The sequence below is a fragment of the Macaca nemestrina genome, chromosome X, assembly GCF_043159975.1.
Source record: "Macaca nemestrina isolate mMacNem1 chromosome X, mMacNem.hap1, whole genome shotgun sequence".
Lineage (NCBI taxonomy): Eukaryota > Metazoa > Chordata > Mammalia > Primates > Cercopithecidae > Macaca > Macaca nemestrina.
The window spans coordinates 68,576,021-68,589,749 of NC_092145.1; the positions used below are offsets into that span (position 1 = coordinate 68,576,021).

At 40.1% G+C, this 13,729-nt stretch overlaps 1 protein-coding gene across 7 annotated transcripts in view; it reads right to left on the reverse strand.

Annotated features, from left to right (window-relative positions):
- LOC105488007 (dachshund family transcription factor 2) overlaps positions 1-2,424 on the reverse strand; it is a 692,336-nt gene extending 689,912 nt beyond the window's left edge. For all 7 annotated transcript variants that reach the window (XM_071088393.1, XM_071088394.1, XM_071088389.1 and 4 more), the window contains exon 1: positions 1,718-2,424. In XM_071088393.1, the coding sequence (XP_070944494.1) occupies positions 1,718-2,226 (509 nt within the window). In that variant the 5' untranslated portion in view covers positions 2,227-2,424. The remainder of the gene's footprint in view (positions 1-1,717) is intronic.
- Between the last annotated feature and the right edge of the window lie 11,305 nt (positions 2,425-13,729).

Here is a 13,729-nt window from a genome sequence, read left to right on the forward strand (position 1 = left end):
ATGTTTGAGTATTTTGGATGGCAACAAATGAATTAGATGGCTACTGTCTGAAGTCCCTTGTAATCTTTTTAGTTTGTGTACTAATAAAAATGCTTTGTAGTCAAAATAAAATTGTCTTTTTACTCTTACAATCCATAATTGCCTGTTTTATTGAGGGAGCCATTATCCTTTGTGTTTTAAGGCCATCTATCTTCCTTAAGAAAAGCTGATATAATAAACCGGTTTTGTAAGCCCTAAATATGAATCAGGTAGGAGTTCTCACATAAACAGTTTTCTGTTTAATTGCTTGAACACAGAAAAACACTGCTCAATGGAAGAAAAAAAAAAAGAAGGAAAAAGGTTCCCTTGTAAGTTCTGTAGCATTATCTTATTGTAGCAGTAAGCAACAGTTTGCCTACAAGTTGTCAGTATCATTCAAGTATAGGGCTTTTACAACAGATGTGGTAAACTGTTACAGTTTCAGTTCATAGACCCAGAGATGTTATGATTTAAAGTTCATTTTTGAGAAAGGTTTTTTTTTTTGCAAAATAATAAGCAGTAGTGCTGTTTTACAACAAAACCCTTTGCTCCTTTTAACCACGTGATGGTGATTTTTGTGCCAAATCTGTGCTTTCCTGAGATGTTACTAAACTGGAGATGGAATAAACACTAGAAGACTAATTCACAGGTGTTTAAAAAGTCAGATAATCTTGAGTATTCTTTTATTCTTTTTAAACTCAGAAACACTGAACACAATTTGCTTCTCATATGCAAATGGACATTTATTCACTAGTGTACTTCTAAATTGTGATATGAAGGAGGTACACTTACAACCAGGGAAGTTGACCATCATCATTTAAAGAATCCTGTCTTTAAGGGAATAGGATCCTCCCAACTGTTCACCTGGAAGAGCTGAGAGCATCCTCTCTAGAAAATCTGCCAACGTGTACACCAACATCCAATCCAGTCCCAGCCACAGTGATTCATGCCCCACATTGCCCTCTGCAGATAACCCAAAACGGACGATCCCAGGAAAGTGATATTTGTCGTTGTCCTTTTGTAAAAATAGTATCCATCGACTTTCCTGTATCGTGTACTGGGGAGCTTTGCGCAGCAAGCATGGGCATACGTTCTCACGCGCACTTGCACACACACACACACATCAACACCACCACAGACAACACCACACACCCCACACGTTCTCACAACAAACACACGGGATGGGGATCGAATCACCCTCTGGGATGGATTCTAGACTTCCCACCCCCTGCATGCCCCAAATGCTGTATTCTGGCTTGCTAGCTTAGGAGCCCAGTTTACAGCTCAGCCAGCCCCCGGAGAAAGCCCTTGGTATCCGTGTTCAGAAGAAAACCTATCCGACCCGTGCGGCCACAAAAGAGCAGGAAAGAAAACCAAATAGAGAAATTAACAAATAACCACAAGCAGCCAAAAGCCATGCAAGATATGGGCAAAAGGCTGGAAAGTTTCAATAGAGGACTGCAAACTCAAGTTTGTGCGGGACGTTTTTAGACCAAAGCCCTTGCACTGAGCGCGGACTAGAAGGCATCAGCATTAATGAAACCTTCTAGTCCTCTTTCCCCACCGACTTACAGCGTGAAGAATAGAGGCAAACTAGTTAAGACTCACTCTACAAACAAAGTTGGATGAGGGTGGTGAGGCATGCAGAAGAGGCCAAAGGGGTAAGAGAAGCGGGAGAGCCAAGAAACGAGTGTCTCACCTGGCATTGGTGCAATCGGTGAACAAAGTTTCGAAGTCTTTCCTGGTGATGAGTTTGCAGCGGTTTACCCCGGGCTGGATGGCCCCCAGCCCGCGGAGGATCCGGACCTGCTCGACAGTACACACCACGGGGGATATATCCAGTCTCTTCAGCTTGGTGTACACAGTGTGCAAGCCTCCCACCAGGTGCTTGAGAAAAAGATCAAAGACTTGCGGCAGGCAGATCAGTTCCTGGCCGTCCATCAGGAACGAAGCCACCTTCATCCCGTGCATATCGACCATGCGGCACTCGTTGGTGTTGGTGTTGCCGCTGCCGCCGCCGCCACTACCGACCCCGCCACCTCCGGCACTGCTGCTATGGTTATTAACCATGAAACTATTGATCATATTAGGAGTGAGACGAGGGGGCTCCCCGGGAGTCGAGTACAGGGGTTCGGCCCGGAATAAGCCCCCCGGGACGCCGGAGCCGCTGGAAGTTGCAGAGATCACTGGAGATGCGGAGACAGCCATGGTCACTCTGTCTCAATCGTGGGTCCTCGGGCCCTCGCTTTCTCGCCCTGGCTCCTCTAGATCCCCTCGCACTCACTCCCTCACTCTCGCTCTCTCTGGCGCGCTCTCTCTGGCGCGCTCTCGCTGACTCGGAACTGTTGGCAAGTCTTCAGCAGCCGGCTCACGCTCAAGCTCACCCACCACCCAGCAAACAGTGAGCAGCCCCGACCCGCTGCGGCCCCAGACCCCACCCCCACCACACCCCCTCCGGAGACTGGCAGCGCCCCACAGCCAATGGGCCCCACCCCCTCTGCGCCGAAGCGCTCCGAATGGCTGCCGCTGGAGAGGAGGTGGAGACTCCCTGGCCGGCGTCCGACTACCTGAGTGGGTTCAGGCTGGACGGTGAAGAGAGATCCAGTCAGAGAAGGGGGCGGTGTGGTGCCTCGGCTTCTTGCCTCTCAGCCAGACAAGAGAACTCCCAAATGTCACGCAGAGTTCTCAAAGTGGCCTACGCTGTGAACCCATCCGCTCCGCGCTTCGCTGGTGTCTGGGTGGGAACGCAAAGCGCGACTTCTGAACGTGCCTACCCATTCCCCTTCCGCCACCTTACACCGGGTTCGATCGTGGAAAGTGAGGTGGCAGCTCCAATTCCACTTGCGCGTCGCTCCCAAACTCTGCGCGGGCTAATAGGCGGCTTCGCCTAGCTCCCAGGAGAAAGACGCTAGCAAGTTCAGAAGTAAACAGATTAGCCCTTTAGCCCACCTAAGCGCGCTTGGTGTAAATTTTCCCCTACCCAGCGCGCAGAGGAACAAGCGTCCGAGATCACACTCAGATCAGAGTTCTGGTTGCTAACTCGCACTGACATTCAGGAAGCGTGGTGAGCCTGTGAACACTTTGGGAAACAGAGAGACTTGCTTTGTGGGTGGCAGATGGACGCCTCATTTTATGGCACTTCCGCCACTGTCCTGGAACAGATTTGTCTGTGTCCCCGTCCCTTAGTGTCGAGATTGCCCTGGCCCTACTCCCCGCGAAAATTGATAGGAAATGTTTGTTTAGGACTCAAAACAGTCATTACGGAATATGAGGAAAGGGGGAGGGTTTGCGCTCTTGAACGTGCATTTTCCTTCCTCTTCCATTGGCTTTGAAGGTCCAGTCCTAAACAAGATTCCACTTCCCCCACTCATCAAGTGTCCCAAACGTACTAAGAGCTTATAGAACAAAATGTCTAAGCAGGGTACATTTCAGGGAAAAGGGATGGTCTTTTCCACACAGCATATGGTGGTTAGATAGCCTTAGCAAAATTGTTTTTGTTTCTTTTGAGACAGATTCTCACGCTGTCGCCCAGACTGGAGTGCAGTGGAACAATCTCAGCTCTCTGCAGCCTCCTCCTCCCGGGTTCAACCGATTCTCTGCCTCGGCAGAGTAACTGGGACCACAGGTGCGTGCCACCGCACCTGGCTAATTCATATATATATATACACACACACATACACACAAGCACATATACATTATATATACATAGTATATATAGTGTGTGTGTAAAGACAGGGTTTCACTATATTGGCCAGTCTGGTCTCGAACTCATGACCTCGTGATGCGGCCTCCCAAAGTACTGGGATTACAGACGTGAGCCACGGCTCCTGGCCTAGCAAAGTTGTTTTAAGACTCCTTGTCAAGCTATTCTTTCTCTAAAACCAAGATATTCCCTTTCCTGTGCTCCTCTTCTCTAGAGGCTGTTATTCAGAAAGTGAAATCCAGGCTTCGTTTCTTTACAAAACATTACCAACTACATGGCTTATGGTGACTTCTCTGATATTCTTCAAAAATATAAATAATGTTGGAAACTTACTGAATTTTATTCAGCCCTAGTTGTACTTAGTAGGATCAATGAGAAACGTGTGTGTTCTTTTTGCTCCTTTATTTAGTCACAAATGCCCTAAATTGGATTTTTCTGCCTCTTTTTACAACATATTTTCTTCTTTTCTCATTTCATCAACGAGGTTTAAGAACTGCCCTTTGAATCTCTTCATACTGTTTCAATTTCAAATTGTACGGGGTTAAAATGCTAAGAAGCTGTGATGATCATTGCTTTCAAAATGCAGTGATGTAACTCTAACATAATAGATTGGGATGTAGGCAGCTGCAAATCATTTTTAAAAGGCATCAAAATGTTTTTGCTACGTCGGTACTGCTGTGGGAAGAAGGTAATAAGGGGCAAAAAAGGACAATTGAGAAGAAATAGCAGAGGCAGAAAACACCTCAACCAAAAGTAGAAGTATCAAAAAAGAATAAAACAGCCCTGACAGAAATGTTTGTATTTACCAGTTTTTAGAAAGAGAAATCCCAAATTGTATTCAACAGGTGTTTTGACAGAAATGGGTGTTAAACTATCTGTTGAAATAACTTGCCTCTGGTAATTTATTGTGATTGAAATTTCCAGGTGAATAAGTTTGGCTGTAAAGAATGTTTTATTTTCAAATGGCTCTAATTACATTAAAAATCCTAAGGCCAAGCTACCCCTTATATGTAGCTGCGCCCACATTATCAAGGCCTTTTTATTTGCAGAGCAATTTGGGGTTTTCAGCAATAAAACATTGCACAGAGATTTTGGTGTTTCAAATTTAAGAAATCTGAAATATAAAAAAGAAAGGCAGATTACTCATTCATGCTGTAATCATTAATTGTGAAATTGAAGAACAGACATACTTTGACAACTTTGGAAAAGGCACAAATTAAAAGTCATGTGTTTAATGAGATGTACCAGGTTTACAGTAATATTTTAATTATTACTAGAGATTACGGTTCTATTTCTAGCAGAAATACTAGAGACTCAAATTGGCCATTGATCATTGAAAGGTTAAAGTTCTCTGGAAGCTTTCAATACAAAAAAGATCCTCGATTTCATTATTTGAATTCCGTCTCATTGCAGTCTTCTAGATAAACTTGGTAACGTTCTTAAGTAACACATGCAATTTAAACAGTCTTTTAGATCTAAGAGAGCAAGTTTTGCCTCCTTGGTTTTTTCTTGACTTTTTGATTATTCTATTTTTTATCACTACTCTTTCTACTATTACTATCAGTGCTTTGGGATTGAGACAATCAATTTTACACACAGGGTTTGTTTTTGTCCCTTTCTGATTTTAATGTCTTCCATAAGCCAAACATACTTCTAAATAGGGCTAGGTTTCTACAAGACCAGAGGAAGCCTTTCGCATCAACACCCTGTACGTTTGGAATTGCTTGATGCAATATAAAATCATAAAAAGGTTGCCATAAACAGAGTACCCTTGAGAGATGACTCTCTATGGAAAGAGAGGCGCTGCATTAAAACGAAGAAAACACTCAAGGTTTATGAATTAATACAAGACAGGAGCCAACCACCACAACAAATAAGGACAAACTTAGTATAAGCAGGTAGCATATCTCATCAGAAGACGTTCTAATTCCAGTGGAAGGCTTTGGGGCCTAAGTGTAGTTTCGCATACACTGAAATGCTGTAAACTTCCATGGCTTAATTAACAATTTACATTTTATCTTAGTCCATACTCAGTTTGGAGGGGAGGGTGCTCATCTGTGACTTTAGGCAAAATATTTCACTTTGACACTGTCAGTAAAATGCAGGTACCATTTTAATTAAAAATTAAAAATACGTATATTGGCAAGCTTATGCAGCACTGCAGAATATCCAGAACTATTTGAAGGGACTGGATTTCAGATCAGGCATTCAAGCAAATCCCAAGGTAATAAATGGAATTATTTGAAACCCTCAGCCAACTGAAGTTACAACCTCTAATGTGGCCGCTAATCACAACCTCCCAGGAGACCTCTAAGGTTCACTTTTAGGTAAACAATAAAAGGAAATTGAGCGAGACAATAAATGTAAAATGAAAGCATTCATATAACGGAGAATTTAAGCGATGAAAGCCTATAGGTATGTATGTATGTATACCCCATTAGGACACTGGTTATAAAATGATCTATAACATCATTTTTTTTCATTCCGTTACAGTGTTAAATTGAAGATAAATTCCAAGGGAGGCAAAGGTGGAGAAAGGGGACCAGCAGAGCATCAAGAGAATTGGTCAAAACCCAAAGAGTAACAGTTAAAATCCGATGCTCAAAGGAAAATGAACATTTTCTAACTGAAATATTAAAAATAAACTTTCAAAATACCTTATAAAGTATAAGTGCTTACCAACTTTTAACATACGCTATTTCATACTGTATTCTCCTAAAGGAGAAGGAAACATGTTGTCTTAAATTCCACCAGTGTCTCTCAATGTATTGTTCCCTTTTAAATCTTGGGCTTTTAACTGTTCAAATTCAAGCTATTTTAACTTCAGCTGGTCTCCTACTGCTACTTAGTGTCCTCTTATTCATTTTGTTGACTCCCTATTGAATTCCCTGTAGCAGCTACTCCAAACCTTTTCTACTGGTTGCAAGTCACCCTTCCCCTCACTCTCATCAGCTACTGCCTCCCACTTCTCTATGATTTTACCACAGTTATTTGACAGGCATTCCCTCCGCCTCCCTTCTCCCCTCCTAAAAGGATTTTTGCATCTTCTCTCTCAAAAAATAAAAAGCCCCCTCCACTGCCTTCATTGATGTTCTTCGTTCCTTTCTTTCACATCGTCCAAGTGACAAATCTATTTTATTCCCACCTCTCTCTTTTTCATCTCCAGTCTCTTCCTCTCTACTTGCTCTTTTCATCTTTTACTACATAAAATGTTCAAGGCTATGAATCCTTAAGACAAATCAAAACTTTCTACTCTAAAAATAGTTCCCAGAGTGTGGTCCCTAGATCACCAGCATCAGCATTACCTGGGTGCTTGATAGACATGCAAACAGTTTGGCTCTACCCAAGACCTGCTGAATTAGAACCTCAGGGTGAGGCTCAGCAACCTGCATTTAACAAAGCCCCTAAGTAATTCTGTTGTAGGTGGAAATTTGAGATCCACTTGAAGGTACCATCTTTTCACAAACTTTTTGAAATCTACAATTGTTTCTCTTGTGTCTTAACCTTTAGCAATTTTATTTCTGCTTGCCACTTGGCTGAAACTAATCTACAGGAGGTGATTACTGACCTCCTAAATGCCAAATACAAAGTTGTTTTCTAAATCTTCATCCTTTGATATTCTGCAGCTTTTTACACTACTAACATCCTTTTTTGAACCTCTATCTTTTGTTTTAATGACTTTCTAACAATCTGTTTCTCCTCCTTACACAGCTTTTCTTTTTCATGTCCTTGGTCTTGACCCTGAAATGTCAAAATTCCTAGTGTCTACACTCTTACTTGTGGCAATTTTATGAACTCTCTAGTCTACAGCACCACCAACAACTATTTTACAGATTACCTCAAATATTATTTCTAGCTTTCTCGAAACCCTCCTGTAGAATTGGACGTCTCCACTTTGATGTCCTATGATCACCTCAAACTCAACATGTCCAAAACTGAATTAATTCAGTTTTGAATTAATCCTTATCTTATCTTCTTCAAAAAGGTCTTTGTTTTTCATTTTTGATATTTCTAAATGCTTTTTCCATGCAGCAAGTTACCTGAAATGGAAACTGGGGAGACCTCTTTGATTTCTCTCTATCCATTATACTCCCATCCAATTAATCACTAAGTTTTGCGATTTCTCTCTCACCAATATCTCTCCCTTCCATTCCTTTCCATTCCCAATGCCACCACCTTGGGTTTGTTCATTATGTGTTCTTTGGATACCATTAAAATAATTGCCTCTTAATCTCCCTACTTTCTGGCATTTCCTCTTCCATTCTATACACCAGTGTATATGGATTATTTTTTCTAATGTTTCACTCTATTTACTAGAAATACTCATTACTACCCCACTGGCTACCAGATAAATTCCAAACTCCTTAGACTGAACTTTAATTCTTCTTTGATTTACTTTTTTTATTTTATTTATTTATTTATTTATTTTTTTTTTTTACAGTGTCTCACTTTGTTGCTCAGACTGGAGTAAAGTGGCATGATCTCGGCTCACCACAACTTCCACCTCCCAGGTTCCAGCGATTCTCCTGCCCCAGCCTCCCGACTAGCTAGGACTACAGGTGCGAGCCACCATACCCAGCTAATTTTTGTATTTTTAGTAGAGACGGGGTTTCACTATGTTGGCCAGGCTGGTCTCGAACTCCTGACCTCGTGATCTGCCCACCTTGGCCTCCCAAAGTGCTGGGATTACAGGCGTGAGCCATCACACCCGACCAGTGATTTACCTTTTGATCCTTTCCGCCAGTGCTCTTTGACATGTTGCCTGTGCACCAATAAATGAGTATTACTTTCTACTATGCTTAAACTTCTTATACCTTCCCATTTGAGTGCTAATGCTCATGACATTCTTTTACCGTAAAATATGTTGGTGCACACCTCCTCATCTCCACCCACCCAAATCCTAACCACACTTGAAAAAGGAAGTCTAATTCAGCTCCAGGAAGACCTCCCTCATTTCCTTTTTTCAGCCAGAAATGGGCTTTCACTCTTCTGAACTCTTATTGCACATTGTGCCTCTCTTAAGGTAATTAAAACATGCTTCCTTGTAGTGCAAGTTGTTTGCAACTTAGTCGTAGGCCCTCTCCTAGAATAAGGTTTAGTCAGGTAAGAGATTATGCATATCTCAATCAATATGATACTTCAAGTGCCAACCACTGTTACTGACTCATAGTAAGTGCTCATACATGTTTATCTAATGAATAAATATGTGATTATGATCTATAACCTGTTGTTCTACATAAATGTTTGTTATCATTCTGAGTCAGGTCCTAAGAGGTTGATAAGCATAAAATATTTATTTTTTGTTAAAACAATGATGATTTGTGCTTACTGGTAGTTTCTGGATCTTTTTAGTGATGATTGGCTTCTCAGATTAATAATTATTTTAATTTTTAAGCATTAATTTCCTTACAAAACTTAAGTGTGATACATTTATATTACATTATGTTTGCTTCCCGTGAACCCTAAGGAATTTACTTGTTACCAATCTGCAATGAATATATTACAAAATTATAATGAAGCATATTTACATCTCTGTTTGAAATCTCACTAAATTTTTTTATTCTACATGTTTTGTTTTAGGAAAGGGTAGCTCAATAGAGGAAGTATGTTATTGAGATAGTTATTTCAAATCATTGCTGGGAGCTGATAAAACTGCACAGAGCTAATGTGTACATTTACTATTATTTGCAGAATAACCAGCTCTGACTTGAGAAAATGGAGAGAAATTATAAGCCTTCTGATTATGGATAGGAGAAAAATAGGTACTTTTCTCTGATTGGGAAAATACACTCTCAGTGCGATCAGAATACTAGGCAGTTTTTGCTTTTTGTTGTTGTTGTTGCTTTTCCCCTACAAAACTTGGGTAAAGAAAGCAAAAAAGGTAATGATTGTGTAGTTGAAAATATAGGTAAGGTCTTCTCTGAGTTTTGCTGGAATAATCCAGATAGAATAACTGCACCATTTGGCTAAATTCATATAGATAAACAACACTTCATCACTAAGCCAACTAAAAGTTGACAATAAACTTCCAGTAATATGTATACAGGCCACCTGAGGGTTGAGTGAGTTGTATAAAATGTTAAATATTTATAATAAAGTTACTGTAATAATATTTATATAACTGACATCTGTTGAATGCTTACTTTGTGCAGGCATTACGCTAAAGACTTTCTAAACACCCTCTTATTTAATTTTCATGATAATTCTGTGAAGTAAATTCCATTGTTATCTCCATTTCTGAGATGAAGAAATTAAGGCATAAAATAATTAATATGTCCAAGGTCATACAGATATAAAATAGCTGAGCTGGAAATACATTCAAATATGAATTTAGAAGCCAAATCTTAACCACTACACTACACTTACACTTTCTTATAAAAATACTGCTCTACACTAAATTTCTAAGGTTTGTTTTTTTTTTTTTTTTTTTTTGAGAGGGAGTCTCACTCTGTCACCCAGGCTGGAATGCAGTGGCACAATCTCTGCTCACTGAAAGCTCCGCCTCCCGGGTTCACGCCATCCTCCTGCCTCAGCCTCCCGAGTAGCTGGGACTACAGGTGCCTGCCACCACGCCCAGCTAATGTCTTGTATTTTTGGTAGAGACAGGGTTTCACCGTGTTAGTCATGATGGTCTCGATCTCCTGGCCTGGTGATCCACTCGCCTCAGTCTCCCAAAGTGCTGGGATTGCAGGCATGCGCCACCGCGCCTGGCCTAAAGTATTTTTTATAAAAATTTGATGTTTTAAATATAAAGTTGCATCTTTAATAAAGAAGACAGGAAAATTACTTAATAAATTGGGGAAGGGTTGTATCGTTAGGGAAAAAAAAAACCCCTGTTTGTCTGCATCTTAGACAAAACAATTATCTTGGCTTTAGAGCCATATGATTGACTCAGTCTCCATATGGTGGCACAAATCATAAATTGCAGGTTTAACGTTTTTGGAAATGTTAATAAAACAACTTTCAATGTTTACATTTATAGTATCAAAGTTCTGAGTTGAGAGAAAATGACACAAAAACATATCTGTACATTCCAAACTATTGAGAAACTTGTGACATGTCCAAAACCTGCCTTACGTTCAACTAATAAAGAGGAGTACTTGATGAAAATGAACATAAACTGAAAACATCCCTTTGCAATATGAGCAGTACTTGTACTTTTTGTTTCTTTACAGTTCAATGCTTTATTCATTGATTGCTGTCCAATTAGAACTCACACACTACAGTAATCTCTTCACAACCACAAGATCCCTTTGGGCCAACATTTAGTTATTCCTCTCTGAGACAGCAGTCTAGCAGACTGGTTAAGGAAGTGGAAACTGGCCAGACCGCCTGTGTCCAAAGTCTGGCTCCCCAGTTTATCAACTGGGTGATCTTGGACAACATATTTAACCTCTCCATGCCTCAGTTTTCTGATCTATAAAATTGGAATAAATAATAATAGTATCTTCCTCATAGGGTTCTGTGAGATTCCAAGAGTAAATGTATACAGCATAACATATGTAAATTTCTTAAAATAGTACCTGTCACAGGATAAGGGCTATTCCTGTTAACTAGCATCACTTACCTTTTAATGGAGTTTTCAAATTTTAGTTTCAGTATATACAAACTGTAACTCTCTCAGCTGGAAATAATTATAAAAGGCACAGGAAGGAGGTTGCTGACAAGTAGTAGTAGAAAAGGGAAGTAGGTAGGAGGGAAAAGCCAGAGCACATATTTCTGCAATGCAGGCTTGGAGAGATATGAGAAGTAGACGGAAAGTAGCCCAAGCCTGAGAATCATATTCAGATATCTGGGAGTAGAGAGGGAACCAAGATGCTGGCAAGAATATCTGACAAACATGTTTCATAATTCCGCTACATAGGATCACTTTTAAAAGATTAGCACAAATACTATTTCATCTTTAACTTCCAGGGATCTATGCCTCTCTGGGATCTTTGGCTTGAGAAAACAACTCTGAGTCATAACACATGAAAAGTCTTGATTATTTGAATGGTGGACTAGACACAGAGGAGCACTGCCACCACCTACCAATTTGCATGCAACCGTCATTAAAGTGAAACAAGGTTATAAGCTTCTTGAAAAGGAGAGGGGAGAAAGAAGGAGATCCTGAGAAGTTTCTTATGACAAAGTATGACAAATGAACACTGATTGTACAGTTCTCCATATTGGTCATTTAAAATGGGGGAAAAAAGCCGTGTTAAGTCTGACTGTTAATGTGCCAGAGTCATTGTCTCGGTTTAGTGCATTTAAAAAAAAAAAAAAGATAATGGCTTCGTAGGTACACTCATGAGCTCAATCCTTCTAAATCTGGATCCCTAAAACTGTAAGTTTCTCACAAATGACTTCTATTAGAAAGTTTGAGGAGCTTTACCTTCCTGATTGAAGAAGGACCTACTTACTTCACTTCTTGCCTACTTGATTGCGTATCGACGAGTTCCAGTGATGTCAGAAGACATGATGGTATCACCGCATATATATTCAGGATAAAATAAACATATAGCTTGGTTTTTAATTTATGGTAAAGAATTTTTAAAAATATCTTCTCCAGGAACACATTATATCAAAAAGGAGGCCTACACAGATCCATCACCTGAGAACTTCCTTGTTGACCAGGTCTCATCTTGTTCATCTAGCTTTCAACTACTTGGTTTTAATTGTTCCTATGCATGAAAATAAACAGGTGGCCTTAGTTTGTGCTGTACTCTTCCACACTGTCTGTATTCCAGAATAGTACTGATTTTATAGACATAACAGAATGATCAATTTTGTCTGTGAAATTCCACCCACACATAGTTTTCACCAGTTCCTATCCACTATTTGTTCTCACAAACAAATTTAACCCAACAGTCACCTAGAGACCCCTAGAGAAATAGGCAATAGAGATAGGAGAAATATTTGTCAGAGAGAGCTTTTCCCTAAAATTGTGCTTCTCCTCTACCCAGTTCCAATATTCTAGTCATCTCCATCAAGTGTATAAACCTATTTGAAGAAGCAAACAAGCAATACATATGCCTGGTTCATAAAAGAATCCAATATTCAATAAATTCCAAAGTTAAATGTAGCACATGGAATATTGTTTAATGTCTTAACTTGCCCAGGTGCTTAAGAAGTAGAACAGATAATATTGAGAGTGGATTAGAAAGCCAAGGAGAGCCCGACATATATAAGTTACATAAATTGTAGTATATTCTTCACTAGAATTTTCTGTAAATTATATATAGCACATGTTTCTGGGTATAGTAATTTACAAGAGATTGTAAAAGAAGTAGGACAATTAACAGGAAATAGGACTCCAGAAACAAGGTGGTTTAAATAATGGAAAGCTGATCTATGCACCTTTACAATTAGGTGAATTTTATACTCCCAAAAACAAGTGGAGAAAAAGATAAGAAAGTGAGCCCCCTCCTTTTGCCAACTAGAATGCAAATTTCTTCTTTGCTTACACTTAGCCCATTCATTTTCCCTTTCTAAAAGTGATTATGAAGATAACTTCCTCTCAGAACTAAAAAGAAGACCATGGGCTATGCTGTGGAGTGTGGGTGATGGTATTAAAAGCTATTTGACTGTAGCTTTGGCTTTCCTAATATTATTGAAATCAAATCCAGTTTAGTGGAAGCCTTCAAGGTAGGAGAAATAGTGTCTTAACATTTTAAGAAACACGTCCCTTGTCATCTCCACTGACCTACATTGAATAGAATGATTTGTGTTTAAAAATTGATTCATCTATAGAATACTAAGTTGAGCCAGATACCAAGTCAGGGCACTACTTGGGGCCTATGGGAAGGCAGAAAAAAATGATTATCTATAGTAGTGATGCTAAGTTAAGAAATTTGTTTTCTTTCTGAGGCATCCTGCTTCTAGACCAACATCCTGCTTCTAGACCAACATCCTGCTTACTCCAGCCTACTCCCAGGCCTGACCCCAATGAATCATCATATTTTCTTCTCACTACTGCTAAATCACCTCCACTCCAGTCAAACTATTATAGTCTATGTCCTCTAATCC